At 41.1% G+C, this 20,226-nt stretch overlaps 1 protein-coding gene across 3 annotated transcripts in view; it reads right to left on the minus strand.

The window, feature by feature from the left end:
• HTR4 (5-hydroxytryptamine receptor 4) overlaps positions 1-20,226 on the minus strand; it is a 1,500,331-nt gene that overhangs the window by 359,957 nt on the left and 1,120,148 nt on the right. The window contains exon 7 of one of the 3 annotated variants that reach the window (XM_069244601.1): positions 6,646-6,722. The exons of the other annotated variants lie outside the window; for them this stretch is intronic. Within the exon in view, the coding sequence (XP_069100702.1) occupies positions 6,662-6,722 (61 nt within the window). The 3' untranslated portion in view covers positions 6,646-6,661. The remainder of the gene's footprint in view (positions 1-6,645; positions 6,723-20,226) is intronic. 3 annotated transcript variants of the gene reach the window in all.

Genomic DNA, 20,226 nt, shown 5'->3' on the forward strand with positions numbered 1-20,226 from the left:
ATGCCTAATGCGTCCCGATGGGTGGTTTTATGACCTCATTATAGGTTTTACAGAGGTCTATTCAAATTGCAGGCTTATTAGAGGAGCATTATTTTTCCATTACTGCTAAACGGATTGGCAGGCCAGCTATCAGCATCCTTTTGAGTCACATCAGTCAGTAAAGCGGCTTAAGCCATACTTCCTATTATGGTCCTGCCTGCGCGCTTTACACCTACGTGGACCGGAACTGTGGACCCCTCTGGCTGTAGTAGCGCAAACAAAAATCACTTATGGTCTCGAATCAGCCCTTTAGTTTCTCTATTTCATCCCAATCACTTTTTCAAAAATCTGATATTTAATATCCATATGATTGACTCATTATTTGGAAAAACAGCTTCAGCACCTAAAAAAGGTATTTGAGGACCAGTGCGATTTAGTTTTATGTTGCAAGTAAGTGAGGAGGCTTTGGTAGTGCGGCGCTGAAATCTGATCATACTAAGGGAAGCGCAGCTGACTGACACCTAATAAGAATTTTCATGAAACATTTGCTGTCATGCTTGCGTTATTTCGCCACTGTCTCCATAACTGTCAGTGTGATTATACCAGTTTGTGTGTCTACGTCCATCCATCCATCTTTCCCATAGCTCTCTTGGGAGAGTGCGATACAACAACTTTGCCTTAACTCACACTATTTAGTTGGACTGCGCAAGACTCAAAACATGTCCCCCACCCTCTTCTCTTGCTTTCCCTGCAGAGCATCCAGGATTGCTATTTGACTCACTTTTAGACCGGAAGGTCATAAAGTCTGTCCCTACCATGTGAAACACCATTAATGTGAAATCTCTCTTCTTAAAGCTATAGCCACCCCTTCCACGTTTACATACACCAGTTTGAAATACCCCCATCGCCGGTGTACAGAAACACCAATCGGGTAAATCCACAATTCCAGAGGTGATTTTGCCAACCAGGATGTAACTTGCCAAGAGTCTTAGCAATAGTCAATCGGTGCACACCACAATTTCACCAAACGCGTTAGGATGCCCATATTCAAATAAGAACTGAGTCTTGGGATAACTAGATACAGTGGCCCTCATTCTGACCTTGGCGGGCGGCGGAGGCCGACCGCCAAAGTCCCGCCGTCAAGTTACCGTTCCGCGGTCGAAAGACCGCGGCGGTAATTCTGACTTTCCCGCTGGGCTGGCTGGCGGTCGCCTTCAGACCGCCAGCCAGCCCAGCGGGAAAGAGGCTTCCACGATGAAGCCGGCTCGGAATCGAGCCGGCGGAGTGGAAGCTGTGCGACGGGTGCAGTTGCACCCGTCGCGTATTTCACTGTCTGCGCAGCAGACAGTGAAATACATGTAGGGGCCCTCTTACGGGGGCCCCTGCAATGCCCATGCCAGTGGCATGGGCACTGCAGGGGCCCCCAGGGGCCCCGCGACCCCCCCTACCGCCATCCGGATCTCGGCGGTCCGACCGCCGGGATCTGGATGGCGGTAGGGGGGGTCAGAATCCCCGCGGCGGTGCAGCAAGCTGCGCCGCCGCGGAGGATTCAATGGGGCCGCGGTACACTGGCGGGACCCCGCCAGTGGTGCCGGTCCGACCGCGGCTTTACCGCCGCGGTCGGAATCCCCATTGAAGCACCGCCGGCTTGTCGGCGGTGCTCCCGCGGTCCTCCGCCCTGGCGGTCAAAGACCGCCAGGGTCAGAATGAGGGCCAGTGTCACAATGAGACACGGGAAAAGGAGACACAAGACAAGTTCAGTTACCAGTTAATGCTTCCTTAAGCCCTGAGCAAATCACAGTTTCAAAGAAACTTACCTATTTTGACTGACTGAGACAACTAATTAAACAAGCATTGGCAAAGTCAGTAGTTCTGGCCTTTGGACCTATTGCCTTTGCCAGTGCTTTTTGGAGATGCTGTATAGCATTAACAAGATGTTGTGCAGTATGGAAAATAAGGAAAAACAGAAATGACAAGGTGCAACTGTGTGTCCTTTTGAAAGCACGCACGAGTGGCGACGTTTCGACGTGCATCTGGCATCACGCATGCAAGTGCCGACAAAATTACTGTGGGTAATTTTTTCTTATTTACTGATCTGAGATGTTCCCAGATGCAGCATTCAAGGCCTACAAAGTTTGTCATTCGCCTGATGCAAAAATAGTAAAATAAATAGAAATATCTTCATGAACACATATTTACTTTATAACTTTTAAACACTTTAACAGACCTAGAAACGGGCAGTTGTTTTGTCATACCTATCTTTGTCTATAATTAAACATCAACTGTAAATCAATGCATTTCGGTAGGACATTTTGAACAAAATTCTCTCTCAATTCAATTTCCCAATGTTGTTTAAACAAATGATGTTCAGTGTTTAGTTAAAAAAATACAAATTTAAAGTGAGAATTTATTTTGCGGTTGCTTTATTTTTGCACTTGCTTTTCTGTCAACAAACCGCTCACAAATACAATACAAGCAATACTTGCAGATCAATGCTTGTACCAGACTCTGCCCCAGCCACCTTTGAAAGTACACTGAGGGCGTGGGGGTGGCTCCAGAGCACAATGATATTGTTAGCAGGATCTATTAGAATGCAGCAACAGAGCTGATGAAGTCGAAGAACATTTCTCCAAACTCTAGGCCTTTTCTAGGGCTTTCCATTGCCGAGAATGTCCAATAAGAACGGCCTACTGAGGAAATGGTCTGCACAGTCCAAAACTTCAATAGCATCGGAAGGGCCAGGGCAACTCACTCCATTCAGGCAGGATCCTCGTCTTCTCTTTCGGACTGACATCCAGACACCGTCAGTTGCCGCAGAGAGCACGGACTGCAGGATTTCAAGTACATATGGCAGTACCATTTAAAGAGCTATGACACTCATACTGTTTATAGCTGTGAAAATGGCGCTGCCATCTGCACCACCACATCGGCGTCTAACTGGTGTGAGAGGGTGATCTGGAACCCAGGAAGAAACAGGTGTTTCCCACTGGATTCACAAGGGTCACGATGAAGTAGGGCTCCATAGGTAGGACATCTGGCGACCACGCGGCACAGTGTTGTCAAGCTGGAAAGTTTGGCGCTAAGGCGTAGCAGAGTCACTGTTCGTGAATGAATCTAGTATCTTTTCTAGAGGGACGAGATTTTTTGTCCTCCTCCAAAGAAGCACTGGCAGGCACAGGCTAGTCCATATTTTGGTCTCATCAAATCCCACAGTTAAACTCACACTCCTCGTTTTTCTGTAAAAAATACATAAGTCCCAAAATGTATGATGCAATTTCCACCTTTTTACTTGATAATAGGTACAGTCTTCCAGCAACTTCAGGGAATCTCGTTCTCAAAATACGTTCTCATTAACATATGTAGCACATTACCATATTTTATAGAATTCGTATGAAGTAGAGAAATTAGAACTGTCAACATTGAGAAAATGGATACAAAACTATTGGGTTATATTTGCCCTTCCCAAACCTTCAATGTATTCATTACCAAGATCATCACTCATTGTCCATTTATATCACTCACATTTGTCCTTTCTTTACATTTCTGAGCCATAAATTGACTTTTAAATAAAAAGGTGTGCACATTCTGTGCTAAACATGCATTACAATTCCACATTATTAATAAAATCCGTTCCTCACAGGAAATTGTCTAGTTCTTGATGAGATGTTCATGTTAAAGTTGTGTTGTCTGGTCTGGTGCTAAGCTTCGCATCCCTTCAGTCCTGTATCTTTCTCCTTGCTAAAAGTAAGAGAGAATACACTGAAGGGGATTATAGGGCACTTTTAACAGTTATTTCTTCATTGCAATATAAGATTCCCTGCACATTAGTTAAAATAAAGTTTTATATAATGTTTTTTAGGTCAAGACGGGGGCATTGGCCAGATGTGAGGAACTAACAATGGAAACCAGAACTTAGATAGATTTCCCTTCCTCACCATGCTACATGTGCCTGGAAAAGAGAGTGGACTTCAGCATGTACGTGAAGAGTGGGACTTCCAGTACGGGACCTATAACTGTTTCTTGGTCTAAAGAAGCACTGCGCCAGTATCGTAGTGCATTTGAAGGTCCACAAAGAGAGAGCTTTTTTATATATAAGCAACTCTGTGTGCCCGCTCGGCATCTTGTCTCTCGTGGTAGCTCCTTTGTTGACTAAAAGCACAATTGTCTGGTGGGACCTAAAGGCACCGAGCCTCTTTCAATCAAAAGGAACAAAAGCACAGGGAGAAAGACACTGCTACAGACCTAAGATATTTTCTTAATGAGGTAAGTCTGTAGCAGATGTCAGTGCTGGACAAAGCTATTTCGTTCGGTCATTTGTTAATAAATGCAATTATTTATGTCTACATCCATCTTAATATAATTTGTGTGTCTAATTTAATTGTATTGTCTGGGCGATATTTATCCTACATCCTGACTGATTTGAAGGTATTATTTAATTACAGCCTCAGGCCATCACATCCTGTCTTGTATTATGCTGTTCCAGTACCTCTCACATGGTGCCCAAAATAGCACCTCACAAATGTTTTCTTCTGTGATAATATCTGCCCTGAAGAGATTGTATTTGCTAGACCTGTCAGCCTGAGGATGATCTTCCCTGAAACTTTTTGCCCTTCTTCTTCATCCATTTTTGCTGATCTAGTTTTTGCTGGGCTTAGGACTCTGTGCACTTTACCAGTGCTATCCCAGTGCTGAAGCGCGTGTGCTCTCTCCTCTAAACATAGTAAATTTGGCTTACACACAATTGGAAAATTTAATTTACTTGTAAGTCCCTAGTAAAGTGGTACTAGTGGTACTAGTAAAGTGGTTCTGTGCTTGTTTCTGGTCCAGGGAGGACTTGGCTGGGCAGTTCAGGCTGGACTGTTCCCATAGGGAACAGGGTCAAGGCCGATTTGCATATGGCTGGGTCCAAACTGGGGTGGCATGCTGAGCAAAAGAATGATGGATTAAACCCAGATCTGTGACTGGGGGTGAGTGGGTGACAAGTTTCAGCACTCCGTCCATCATCCTTTTGTGTTTCTAAAGTTGCCCTAAGTGGGTAGGGTATGCCCAGATGTGGGTCCCTTGCTCACGGTGCCACTGGATTCAAGCTAGCCTGGCTGCTGGAGGGTGATACCCTGAAACTGGCCCCAGGATGCTTGTTTCCGGTCCAGGGAGGACCTGGCTTGGCAGTTCGGGCTGGACTGTTCCCATAGGGAACAGGGTCAAGACTGATTTGCATATGGCTGGGTCCAAACTGGGGTGGCATGGAGAGCAACAGAATGATGGATTAAACCCAGATCTGTGATTGGGGATGAGTGGGTGAAAGGTTTCAGCACTCCGTCCATCATCCTTTTGTGTTGCTAAGGGTGCAATGCTCATAGACAGTCTAATTATGCTCCAGGACTAGAAAGAGAGAACAACAATACTATATTTCAATGGATGTGATGCTTTCTTGCTCTCTCTCTCTCATGCAACACAGCACAGCAACTTTGGTAGCAGCACTGTGTTGTGTGACACTTGTAAATCTGGGCCCTTTTTTTCTGAATGTGCATTTGTAGACACACACATACACACACAGACACACTTTAAGTGAAATTTTCTCAGTAACATTTGGAACTTACAGCTTAAACCCAAGACTGGAGCGAGACATACCAGCTGCCACCCAAAATAATGTCTTGACAAAAGTCTCGAGATCTCCAACCATGGTAATATCCCTGTTTGTGCCTAGAGCATCTGGAAACAATGAATGAGAATTGCCTTTTCCTACTTCCCATTTTGGAGAAATTAAACAACACAGGAAAAAGAATGTGTGCAGATATATTCTATGAATTGAATTCTTTCAAATTGACAACTGTTTGTGGGACCATATACGTTTGATAATCCATAAAGGGTTTCAAATATAAAAAATCCACAGTTTAGCAAGCAACAATGCTCCAAGAAGCAGCAACTGTATCAAAACATAAAGATGGAAGAAGTGTGAACATATGGGAGCATCTCCAATCCTCCTTTTTTTCCATTCTCCCTTGGTCAGTTCCCAGCGCCATTTCCTTGGATTGTTTTGGCCACGTTGCTTTGCCCACCCTATCACATCACACACCTTTCTGCACTTTTCACTTTCAAATCATAAATTATTAAAAACTTTAAGCTAAGCCACATCAACTAGCTGCATAATTCCCTGCACAACAATGCAGTGCTTAATTTGGAGAAAAAAAAAAGATAAGTGCCAGGGCCCTCGTCAGGAGGCCACCGCAGCTTGCACCACATATTGTCACTATCAGATCTGCCATCACACTGCCACAAGTGTGACAATTCATACTGTTTGAGGACCCCTAAGCTATAAAAATAGTTTGGGTGGCAGGTATTGGTTGTTTAAAACATATATCAAATTAGTAAACATCTATTGTCCTAATCTTCTTTAAATTACATAAAAACAACGCCACCATATGGCAGCTGTCACAATTAAGTTCAGGTGCCGAACACCGGAAACCACTGGCTCAAATTAAGCACTGCAACAAAATCGGTCGCAAAAGAGGCATTGAAAAGTGACTTTTCAGAGCTGTAGTAATGATAATGTGTTCAGCTTCCGACATACACAATGAGGGCAAACAGCAAAGGAGAGTAAGGGAAAGGGCACGCATATATGATGCAGAAGAACACACACTGCTACAGAATAAAAGCACAACTTACAGGGAGTGTTGAGAGCTTACACAGGCACTGGTCTATTGCAGAAGAGCAGGAGGAGCTTGGAGACAGTGGGGCAGCCACTTTAAGCGTAGAGAGCAGAAGGAGGGTCAAAAGAGAGACAGACATAAGGGAAAGGACAGAAGGTGGGGAAGGAGAAAAAAAAGAAAACAAACACAGATAGTTAATAGAAGTTAACCCTAAGGAAGCAGGTCATATATGTGCTTAACACTAGCTACAGTGGGTTATTTTAGCTTATGAGGTGGGCTATATTTACAGAAGTGCCTGCAGCTTTACGGGTCAGCATTTAAGTCAACCATCAATATCTTTAAAATTCCTAACATTGGGATATAGAGTGTCACCACATCGGGACAAGATTAAGAATGCAATTATGAAAACATAGTCAGCATTTGAAGTTACTGGAACCGTAATGCTCAATATCTCATCAATTATGTGACACCTTAATAAAAATTCATATTCAGAGAAGCCTCTAGTATGCTTTATTTGAATTCTCAGAACTCTTCACTTCAGTTCTTGCCACCTCCTCTTCATTCCAACATTTCAAATAGACCTCTGGTGCAGTTTCAATACCTTGCTTACATTTCAGATCCACATCCCAGTTCTAAACCTAATCAAACATCCAAGCAATTGTAAATAAAAATGAAAGGCATTTAGTTTTTTTCACAACAAGATATCAATTCTTTAACTGTAATCAATTGGAGTATCTTTTAAATTCCCAATATAATTCCTGCTACACTTAAATTGATTAATTTTAAGCTATCAACCTCAAGTTAAACTCTGAAACTCATATTTCATTTTCTAATATATTCTCTTGCAATGTACAGCCTTACTTCACATTTTACAAATGTCCATTCATTGTAAACTAAAAAACTAATGTGAACTGTACTCAATTCATTCAAATATCAAACACTTTTAATATTAAATCTAAAATTCTAACCCTCCAACTTACAGTAAATGTACACCCTAAAATATTTTTAATATAAAACACTCTTTTCACAGCATTTAGTAAAATGGTGCTCCATTGTCGTACATTCTTCCACCTCTCTCCCTCTAGATACTAGATATTCGAGGTAACACTATTATCTGTATTGAGAATATATATTGTTACAGTGAACTAAATACAGGCTCTGTAATATGAGGGAGGGTAGGAATACCAGCATATTAACAGTGGGCAAATGCACAGTAATATTTAGGATGCAAGACCGAACCGATGTGTTCCACTCCTTGATGACGATCACGGTTGATTTGTTTGCTTGCAAATTGAAATGCAAATAAAGAAATATCCAAAAACACTCTTTTACATTTTAAGATTTTCATTTGTAATAAAAACCTTCACAGTCTTCAAAGTAACCAAACTTCCTATACCAAACCTGTTTTTACACTAAAATTGTTCATTACATAAAGATACTCTGTTTACTTCCAAAAAGTATCTTGTCATTGTAGATACTAAAGGGCAGATTTAAGAGGGACACTTTTCTGGTTCCCCTTAGAGCTCCCCCCTACCGCCACCATGTGTGCGCCATGTTTAAAATATGGCACGCCATGGCACAGGGTAGGGGGTAATAGCATCAACATTTTTGACACTACTGATGTACTGTTCAGGGTTAGCACCAATATTTTGGTGCTAACCCTGAACAGTACATAGGGCCCCCTGTAACCAATGGTGTGCTTTAATGCCTGCTTTGAGCAGGTGTTAAAAGTAGCCACAAAAAAATGATGCATTGGAATCTCTTAGATTCCACTGCACCATTTGTACGGTTCCCCTAATGGGGGAACGCCCCCTTTACATATATTATCTAGATCTACAAATAGATCCCAAAGGACTACTGCAGAACCGTAACCCAAGCCCTGGTGACCAGCAGACTCGACTATGGCAACGGCCTCTACAACGGCACCACCCGGAAGAACCAGAAGAAACTATAGCACATCCAAAACGCCTTCGCCAGACTCATCCTGGACATTCCCTGCCGCAAACACATCTCCAGTCACCTAAGAGACCTCCACTGGCTTCCTATCGAGAAAAGAATAAACTTCAAATTCCTTGTCCACACATACAAGGCCATCCATGACCTAGGATCTGCCTACCTCAACCACAGCATCACCTTCTACTCCCCCAGCAAACCTCTCCACTCCGCTCAAGAAGCACTAGCCACCATACCCCCCCAACTGTTAATTGTTAACTTCTGGATTACTACCGGTAACCTTCAGTACTCTGATTCCTAATTCATCGTCCATTACTTACGTTCCCATCATCCCTTCCTCCTTCTCTTTTAAAGAGTGGTGGTGGAGGCTTGGTATGTCATTATGTACTTTGCTCTTGTCTTCCTTTAATAGTGAAGGGTGGCAGAGCTGTAATTTTATTTATTTTATTTACTTAGTGCTTGATAGGTGTGGTAGTGGTGAGGCCTCGCCTCACGTAGTGCATATAGTAAAGGAATGGGATGTGGAATGATTGGGGAGGCAATTGGTTTTTCAGCGTACTTTACCCATAAAGTGGTTTCATGGTAAAGAGAGGCCAGTTGAAAGAAATGAGAAAGAGCTAGAAATATTGTAGGAAGCAGGAAAAATGTGAGTTTAGTTTGTGGTCAAAGAGAGGAAAATCCAGCTCTTTCACTGTTAGAGGGAGGGAGTACCACAGAAATAAAATGTATTATTAACTTTTGTAAATGCAGACCTTTTCCTTTGTGGAAACTGGGCTGCAGTTGGAAAATAATGATGCATGGTTATCTCCTGTTCAAGGTCTGTGACGGTATACAATTGAAGTAAGTCATAATTTGCCACCTACCTCATGAACAGCAATAAGATAGGTCATATCGTACCTCTTTCTCAATATTGATTTTGTGAACCGACCAAAAGTACGTAGGTCTGTTTGCAAAATCAGAATTAAGCGAATTTAGCCCATATTTATACTTTTTTTAGCACAGCATTTGCGCCGCCTTTTGACGCAAAAATGGTGCAACTTACAAAATACAATTGTATTTTGCAAGTTTGTGCCGCTTTTGCGTCAAAAAATGACGCAAATGCGGTGCTAAAAAGTATAAATATGTGCCCGAGTCTTTGTTCCTCTGGCCCATAGATATTAAAGGGAATAGCCCTAGCGGAACGAGCCAATTGATTCCATTTTTAAATGGCCGACCGGATTTTCCACAAATACATTCTGTGCTGGCATTCCGAGTTAGAATTGCTCTGCTCCTGCAGATAGCAAACTCCCACGCCTCATTTCTGTTGCCACAAACACAGCTCAGTCTTTGCGTCTATTATTAATATGTCTGAAAACAATATGATGTGTTCCAAATGTAAGTCCTGGCCATTTGACTGAGTGAGGCCCTTTGTGTTCCTTGGCATCGCTCACTCGCCTGTTTGTGCGCCTCTACCCCGCCCCTGTCTCCCAGACTACTAGGGAGAGCTTTGATAAGGGTAATTACTTTGCTTCCTTTTTATGTTCAGCTGAGGATGGTAATATAACCTCCCCGCACAGAAAGAAACTGTCCCTTCATGAATTATGAAATGCTTCCCCAGCCTTTGGCCTGTGGGCTGAGCAATAAAACCAGTTCGTCCTTGTATTGTATTATTCGTTTTATTAAGCGGTCCTATAAAGTGAAGTTGTAGACACTGCTTATAACAAGTTTAAATAACACAATGTGTCTATTTGACCTTTTATAAGTTGTCCATAAATACAAATTACTTAGAGGGCTAGAAGGCCACAACCTATAATTTAATTTTGTAAACAAGATAGGAGGGCCAGAGAGAAAAGGGATGAGACTGTAGAATTATAGTACTTTCATGACAATATTCTTTAATTAACCGAGCAGATCTTAGGTGAAGCTATCAATACTTCAGCAGGTACAGAGTCTCTGTGGGCAAATAGATGTAAGGAGTCACTGTCGCATAGCTATGGGTTCTTTTAACTACCCAACTAGTGGTTATGGTGGCCTGTTTTCCTTACTCGCCTTGGGGTCTATGACAAACTTGATACATTAATGGAGAAGATATGTTAATGTTGTTTCTGCTTAATAGTTACTACGGGACGTGGCCCTCTCTGCAGGGTCATTACCAAACTTTTTGTCATTCCCCTCCTTTTTTCTGAACCCATATTTGTTTGCTTTTAGGGCTCTGTGAACTGCTAACCAGTGCTAAAGCATGTGTGCTCCCTCATTTTAGCATGGTAGAATTGGCTTATACCTAACCGGCATTCCATTTACTTGAAAGTCCCTAGTAATGCAGTACTATATGTATCAGGGCCTGTATAGTAAGTGATAATAGTGGGCCTGCAACATTGATTGTGCCACCCACCTAAGTAGCCCTTTAAACATGTCTCAGGCCTGTCATTGTAGCCTGTGTGTGCAGTTTTAAACTGCCATTTCAACCTGGCAAAATAAACCTTTTCAAAAGATCAGTAGGGAGTGAATGTACTATACTGTGCGGTGTATGTACAGTTATTTCTGCCCGGAATAGATTTATATTTCTTTTTAAAGCACTCTCACCACTATTAGTTTTGTTAGTGGCATGCTTAATCACCGACTCCTCACCCAGATACAACTAAGTATATGGGTGGGCTCAATCTCAAAAAAGTTGAGGGAGTTCCTGATGACAAATTTGTTTTGAGATCTGTATGATAAAATTGTTTAGAGGTACTCAAACCAGTATCAATTTTAGTTTTATTAGTGATTTAGGTAGCCAAACCTCTGACATGATTTTTTTTTAAAAAGGATGTCAATAGAGTTAATTATGCACATCAACATCATATATCAGGTCTACGTGTTTCAGCCATTAGGGTACGAGTAGCTGACCAAAGTCTTTCTTCAAGACCAAAAATGAAGGTAGGTCCATTGTAATCGTAGTTGGGCTTCTACTTTTTCATTAATATCTTTGCACTCTAGTTTGTGCCATATCATTCACATTCAATCAATCATTAATAATTAAGTATTCCTTAAATTTTTACCAGTCCACCTGAAGAATTTCATTAGTATTTTTAATTGGTACGTGTCTCAATCCCTATTTAGGCCATGGGGGTTGTTGGGGTGGTTTGGCCTTGCAGGCACACATTTATCAAAGGTCTCAAACTGGCATTCTTGCCAACAAGTCATCCACATCCCCATGCATCTTTAAGATAAAAAAATCTGAGTAGAAAGTAACTGGATGAGGACTTGATGATGAAGCATGCCAATAACAAAACCAACAGTGGGTGAGAATCCTCTAAAAGGAAATATGAATCTCTTCCAGATGGACATAATTGTATAGATACTGCATATTATGTTGCATTTACTCACCTTTGATCTTTTGGCATATAGGTAATGGAAGCTGAGTGCATGCACTTGCAGTGCTTCTGCTCCCCTTTTAGATGTACAATAAACCTTTTGCCAGACCAAAGCCTCCCCTTCTCATAAATAAAAGTCACCCCTATAGTAGGCCAAAAATTCCCATAGGGCAGAGTACAGTGTATTTAAGAAGTCAGACATACATTTATACCTTATATATGTCCTGGATGTGAAAAACCCTTACATTTGTTTTTCACTACTATAAGGCCGGCCTTTCGCATAGGATAACATTGGGTTACCTTGTTAGTCACAATTCTGAAAATGCCACTCTTAAGAAAATATTTTTAGTCTCAACCATTTGCACCTGTAGCTTGTATCCTGGGTCACATGACTAGGTGCAGCTGGTAGTGTTAACGTTGAGTTTATTAATGAATATTCATGTATTTTTAGTGTTGGATTTGCGTGGAAAATGTGTTAACTTAGATAAAAGTAATGCACTCATTTGATAATCCGCCCACGTGAGTAGCTGCCAACGTTCATGAAGTATACTTATTAATAGCTTATTAATATGAAATGTTGCGCTTATGTCTGATTAATGTAGTAATATGTCATGCTAAGGGTTACGCATTATGTATTAGCTTTATTAATTGTAGGCCTTAGCTTAGCGAAGTCTTCGTCTTAGTCTTAGCCTAGTTGTACGGCCTCATGTCAAGCTGCATTTTCTTAGGCGTTTTATAAAATAATTGCTTAGAAAATTAAATTGACTGAAGACATTGTGATGGGGCATCCCATAACCATAATGGTCCCTCATTCAGTTGAAGTTTTACTTACCAGCACTGAGACCAAATACCTGACAGGTGCAAGATTGACTCAATATGAAAAGAGTATTCTAGGGCCACCAAATGTGTCATTGAAAATATGTACAGTGCTTAACCCGTCAATCTTGCTTCCAAATGAAAATGTTGAAATTGAAATGTTGGAAGACATTGAGCATGATTGTCTTGAAGTAACTGATCTGTGCACAAAACTGAGACCTGATATTAGAGACACCCGACTGGAAGAAAATGACCAAATTATCTTTGTTGATGGTTCCTGTCTAAGGGACAATACAGGAGCACTGAGAGCAGAATATGCTGTGTGCAAAGTCACTGGTATAATGGAAGCGTCTTGGCTTCAAGGAGTATATTCTGCACAAGTAGCAGAACTTGTAGCCCTTACTAGAGCATGCCATGTTTCTGCTCAGCTTAAAGTTACCATCTATATAGAGAGCCAGCATGGATTTGGAATAGTCCATGACTTTGGCCAGTTGTGGTCACAAAGAGTTTTCATGACCTCTTCTGGTTCACCAGTGAGAAATGGTGAGAGAATTCGAGATTTCTTACAAGTTATCCAGATGCCTGAAAAGATTGTGTGGTGAAATGCAGCGCACATCTGAAATCGCAAGATTTTAGGTCAATGGGAAATGGATATGCGGATCAAATTGCAAGGTTTTATCCATTAAACTGCATGTCTTTCAAGGATAAAAGGGAATTGTTATCTAAAGAAGAAGAAACATGTCCAAGTTTTGCATTGCAAATAATAGATATATTGGAAGAATTGAAAACATTGCAGAATAATGTTGACAGGGAGGAATACCGATCATGAAGCAACATGAAATGTGTACAGAGACAGGATGAATTGTGGGTTTCAGAAGAGAGTCACTTGGTTTTGCCGAATAGTCTGTTGTCCCAAATGGCTAGGTATTATCATGTTCAAGCACATGTTGGGAGGGATGCCATGATTCACCTTTTTAAACATAATTGGTTCAATCTGAGGTTTAGACAAGTTGCTGAAGCAGTTTGCCATTGTTGCATCATTTGTCAGCAAATGAACGCAGGAAAAGGGACAGTGGTTAATTTGAGCCACATTGGAAGATCAGGAGGTCCATTCAGCAGAAAGCAAATGGATTTTATTGAGATGCCTGTGTGTGAAGCTTTGAGATACGTGTTGGTGATTGTTTGCCTCTTTAGTCATTGGATCGAAGCGTACCCTACAAGAAGAAATAACAGCCTCACAGTAGCAAAATTACTTCTTAAGGAACTGATACCACGTTTTGGGTTTCCGATCTCTTTTAGAATCAGGTAGGGGACGCCACTTCAACAATGAAGTAATTAAATTACTATGTGCAGCATTGAACATTGAGCAGAAGTTGCATTGTTGTTACTGCCCTGAAGCATCAGGGTTAGTGGAACAGATGAATGGTACCTTGAAACCAAGAATGGCGAAAATGTGTGCATCCACGCATCTGAAATGGCCTGACGCACTGCCGTTAGTTCTGATGACAATGAGAAACAAACCCACAGGTAGACAGGATTATCACCGCACGAAATCCTCATGGGCAGAGCAATGAAGTTGCCAGTGGTTCCTGCAAATGCTCTTGTGAACATTACAGATGATATGGTGCTGGACTACTACAAAGGTCTGGCTGATGTGGTTCGCTCTTTCTCTCAGCTGGTAGAAGCCACCACACTGCCACAGATCCAAGATCAAGGACAGCCCCTGAGAGCGGGTGACTGGTTGGTGGTCAAGAAACATGTGCAGAAGATGTGTTTGGAGCCTCAGTAGAAAGGCCCTTTCCAGGTGGTTCTGACCACTACCACAGCTGTGAAGTGTGCTCGAGTTCTGAACTGGATACATGCCAGCCACACGTGAAAAGTGGCATGTCATTTGGACAATGAAGAAAGTTGATGAGAGTACCAACAATGACTAGACAAGTCTCAGAGCCGGAAAGAGAAGAAAGAGGAACTGAGTCCGGATCCGAGCGAGTTGAAAACAGTTCAGTCACTCCTGTGTGAGACAAAGGACAAGACCTCCAAGAGAGTAACAGTGAGCCAATATCAATTGAGGCACCAGGAGAGCCAAGTCAGAGGAGGGCTTTCCCAGAAGTAGACGAAGTCAAGAGACAAACAGAGCAAACGCCAGACTCTGAGGGGGAAGGAGTTGAGGCGGATCAAGGCCAATGTGGTCTGACTCCTACTGAACAAGTTGCAGGTCCGTCAAGAGAAAATCCTGCAGAGCATGAAGAAGTTTCAAGTTCAACACTGAAAAGAGCATTGACCAAGGGTCCACTGAAAGGAGATACGTGGCCAGAATCACAAGCCAAGAGAAAGGAAGTTGTTGTGACAACAATCGAGGAAGAAATAGATACGACAAGGAGAGAAGATCTGAGTGAAGGAGAATTGAATGGAGATCGAAAAGTGAAAAGAAAGAGAAGAGCAAGTGGAAGTTATGCAGGTCCTGAATTGGCATATGCAACAACAAGTAAATCGCAAAGATAATTTTTGTCTTTCTGTTTTAATCGAGACATTCCAGGTCAATATTTGACAAGATGCTAAACCAATTTTTGACAAACTTACCAATTTTTTAGAAAAAGGATCATGGAAGTGAGACTGAGAGCTGTAAATAACTGCTGAAAGAAGATTTTTGTTTTTTATATTTTTGCTGCTTAATTTCTAAAAACAATTCTACTTTCTGATCCTTTAAAGATTATGAGTAACATTAGTCAGCAGGGTAGAAAGAACAGGTGCTGTAAATACATGAGTATTGGTTTGGCAATTGTGTGTGTGATATTGATAGTGGGAATGACTGTTCTTGACAACAGTAAAGCCAACCATACTTCAGCTTTAGAGACAACTACTGCATTAACAGCGATAGAGAAGTTTAGGTTAGATGAGAAGTATCTGCACATAGAGAATGCACAAGGAGAACTTTCTTCTAATGTCTTCTATCGCTAATTGAGTGAGTATGTTGGGATGATGGATGCGAAAAATTGTTTCGTGTGTACTCAAATTCCTTCATCAGTCGAAGAAGGAGTTACCTATCATAGTTTGCCTCACTTATGGGGTAAGTTATAGTCTGTTGCTAACAAGATTCTATAACCAGAAGTACATTCAGTATTTCTACTCCAATCATGACGTTGTGTTTTCATTTGCCCCCATAATTAGGTACCTGGGTAGAGTAGCTAAAAATAATGACATAACATTAGTGAAGGGTTTCTTCGAGCCTACATTAATTTTTTGGCACAGCTTACGCTCACAGGAATAACCTGACATGCTTGCTTACACCATTAGAAAAAAGTTTTTTAGATCAGACAGGTGACTGGAGAAAAGCATTAAAGGAGAAGTTAGAAAAGGGCTTAGAGAAAAGGACTTATAAGAATGATTATCCTTTAAGTGCAATAAATACACAAGGGAAATTAGCTTTAGATGCGCAACACATAGGAAAGCTTTGTGTATATAGACCTAAATCTAGTACTGACACTTTGTTTGTGGGAATTAGTGAATGTAGACGTGTTTTTGTTTCAGAGTAAATGGACATTTATGTTGAATGGACAGGACCCAGCGATTCCTGGCATATATTACATTTATGGACTTAATGCTTATTACCATCTTCCAGGAGGATGGTATGGCACATGCTATTCAGGGGATAGTTTTTCCTAAGATTTTCCAACTTGACGACTTGAAAAGATTACCGAAATTGACTGAACTACATCAAAGTAGGGAAAGGAGAGAGTCTCCTTCAAGTATAGTGGGAGATATATTTGGAGCAATGGTTCATTCAGTAGGAGTTGTTCTGAATTCTATAAGATTTGAAAGTTGTCTACCCTTGTGGATAACATACACACAATGTTTTCAGGAGCCATGATCCTAATGGATACATAAATGGGTGTGGTTAGATCTTTGACTCTTCAGAACCGCCTTGCATTAAACTTTCTTTTAGCAAAGGATGGCGGAGTTTGCAAAATGCTTAATTTGAAGCATTGCTGCTCGTACATTCCTTTTAATAGTAAAGAAATTAGAAGCTGATTTACTAATCTGACTAATGAAAGTGCTGATTTGAAAGAGTTGAAAGAACCAGGTGTTTGGGAGAAAGTTGGCAAAGGATTTGCTTCAGTGGAGATTGGCTCAGCAACATTGGGATAGGGATAATATTGAAAATAATATAAGGAATATTGACTATTGTGATTTGCATAATTGGAGCATGGGGAACATGTAAATTGTGTAGGATGATTAAATGGAAGAAAATGAAAAATGATAAGAGGGAAGAAATTAGACGAGAAAAATTGTTTAGGGAAAATTAAAAAAAAGGATCGAAGATTTGAGTGAATGTAATTGACAGAATTGACAGAATTTTAGCAGAAGTAAAAATTTGTGTGGGAAGGTTTATTGTGATGACACATTTAGTCATCAGAGGAGGGACTGTTAACGCTGAGTTAAGTAATCAATATTCATGTATTTTGAGTGTTGGATTTGTGTAGAAAATGTGTTAACTTAGAGAAAAACAATGCATTCATTTGATGTGAGTGGCCGCCAATGTTCACAAAGTGTACTTATTAATGGCTTATTAATATGAAATGTTGAGCTTATGTCTGATTAATGTAGTAATATGTCGTATTAAGGGTTTACGTATTATGTATTTGCATTAATAATTGTAGGCCTTGGCTTAGCGAAGTCTTGAGCCTAGTTGCACGGCCTCATGTCAAGCTGCATTTTCTTAGGCATTTTATAAAATGATTGCTTAGAAAATTAAATTGTGATTTTCCACTATGCTGATCAAGTGCTCATAGCTGAAGTTAAGTTTTCATGAGAAACTGCTCGCTAGCAGATGCTGTATTTGCTAGTGAAACAATGTATATTGTAATGTGTGTAAGACTGACTTTCCCAGGAGAAGACAATGGATGCACTGACTGGAGAATAAGCTGCAACAATATTGATACTTGACGAGACAAACGATGGGAACAGGAGAAGAGGAGCCAGTCATTGACATGTGAACCATGTAGTAGTAGAAGTAGTAGATTAAGGGTTTTAGTTTCATTGGATTAAGTATGAACATGAGATTCTCTGACCAATAAGAATGTGGGAAGTAGTTTTAGGAAACCTAACTTAGCCAGACTGCACCGAGAGAAGATACACTACTCTCCCCTTACTTCTTGAGAGGCCATTAGGTATATTCTTTCGATCTTAGAGAGACTTTGCTTTTTCTGATCTTTGATGCTGAATCCTGACGTGTTGCTGACCGAACTGATGTCCTGTTGATGAACACTGTCACCGCTTGCTGAACCATATTGAGGACAGGTGTACTGACAATGTTACTGATTGTTTTGTCTATTTACTTTTGTTTCTAGGTACCAACCGCTATTTTGATAGAGCCATATTCAGATGTTTTCTAATTTCTTTGTTGGCTAACTTGTTTTGCATGAAGCCCAAACATGCTTTTCTAATCTAATGTTAGTTAGGATTCTCACGGATGAAGTTCGCTACATGTAATAACAGTTTATGTATTTTCTTTGCTGAATCTGAATGTATGTAATATCGTTTGCGCAGTTGTTATTGCTGTTAATTTGTACTGTAACTTTAGAATGTGTGGTAGCTCAAGCTTTAATTAGACTGCAATTTTTATGCTGCTTTGGTCAGCCAGTATTGTTTCTGTATGTTTATCATTTGATTTTGAGACTCAGCAATGTGACTTTAGCATTGTTAATATAGGGAAATAAACATTCTAACTTTTATATAAAAGTGTGGTTATTCATGACTGCAAGGTCATGGTGTGTGCAAATTACTGACTCCTATTGATTACTGATCCCATTGATTGTTATTTGCTGTTGATCTGTATTAGTACGGGGCTCATGGTGGGAAAAACTCGAAGCGCAGTCAAAAGGTCCATCGGCCTATTTGCGTCCCCCTTGTAAGCTCATTTTATAAGGACTGACGCACTAACAGTAGTTGGTCTTTGTGTATTGCTCCCAGACAGTGAGACAAAGAGGAAATAGGTGTTGCCACAATGGACTAATCTCTTACTCTGGACTAATCTCTTACTCTACAGGGGAAGGAGCTGTCACTTACCACATTTACAAATCACAAGGGATCTGCCTGAGCACCCTCACAAAGGGTTTCACACTAATCTTTTGTGCCCCATATGAAAAGGGGTTGGGGCAGGGAGGCAGGATAATTCCAAACACCTCTGGAGGTGAAACCCTCTTTAAACTTCTCCTACCTCAAAGCTGGCACCAAATATAAGTAGTGGACCTTCAGACCCAACGCTTCAGCACACCTGTGGAAGACTCAGGACTGCTGTGCTGCAAAAAGGACTGCTACTCTGCTGCCCTGCTACACTGCTGCCTGAGTGAGAAAAACTGGACCTCTTTCATGAAGTCGGGACCACCAGAGTGACTCCGAGTTTGTACATTTTGTATCCAAACTTCTTCTCGTTTAAATATTACAACTCTGTTTAGATTCTGACACCTCTTTACTAAACAGAAGTTTCTTTATCTTAATCAAATCACCTACTTTGATTAAGTACCCCTTTAAGACTTGGATCAATGAGGTTCTCGTGTCACTTGACTCACCCAAAGGGTGACTAAGAGGACAGAAGTGTTCAATGTGGGTGGGTATTCGATTATTAGGGAGCTGGATCTCCAGCTGTTGCAAAACAGATAATTCATAACACAACATTTGGCACAAAAGTGAAAATGGAGAGGACGCCTGCTGCACAGGTTGTTGGGGACTTTTGTCCTTAGAGAGGACATGAAGCAAATTTTGTTGAAACCCAGGGTTTACTTGTAATGCTACTGAGACATAGCTAATGAGAAATTCAAAGCTAAAGCACCTGCTTTAAATATAAAAATAGGTCAATGTGTTGGTGTTTGGGTATGTCTTGTTTGTCGTGTGTGCTTTGGATGTGGTTTTGTATGTATCAGTGCATTTGTATGCTTGTGTTATGTTGCACAGGACACATTTGCAATTAGTATGGTTGTATAATACTGCAGGCATTCTGCAGACTGCAGCTTATTAAATAGGATTCTGTCTCCTAATCCAAGTACCACTTCCCCATGTCCTTTTCCCCCCTTTGTTAGCATCTTACCACCTCATTGCTCCTCCCACTGCCATGTCTTCAGGTGTCTCTGACTCGCAGTGTTCCCCTGCAACAGTTATAGCTGTTCCATGTCTACCCAGTTATGGAGTGAATTTGTTATTGCACCAGTCTGAAGCTCTCAATGTCCCAGTTTCAGTGTTTCATAATCAAAGTTTCCATGCATTTCTGACTCTTTAAATTCCTGTACTAGAACATATTATTGTATCCCTGGGTCACTGTCTCACCCCCCCAGTGTTAGTGTCTCCCTGTCCTAGTGTCAATGTCTCCCATTCCTGAAACATGTGCCTCTGTATCGCTGTTTGTTAGAAATTGTCCTTTTTGCAATGTTACCCCAAACTTTTTGCCGTTCTCCTCCTATTATTACCTGCGTGCGGCAGAGAGGTCCCAAGTTCCCTCG

Source organism: Pleurodeles waltl, chromosome 7, assembly GCF_031143425.1.
Source record: "Pleurodeles waltl isolate 20211129_DDA chromosome 7, aPleWal1.hap1.20221129, whole genome shotgun sequence".
NCBI lineage: Eukaryota > Metazoa > Chordata > Amphibia > Caudata > Salamandridae > Pleurodeles > Pleurodeles waltl.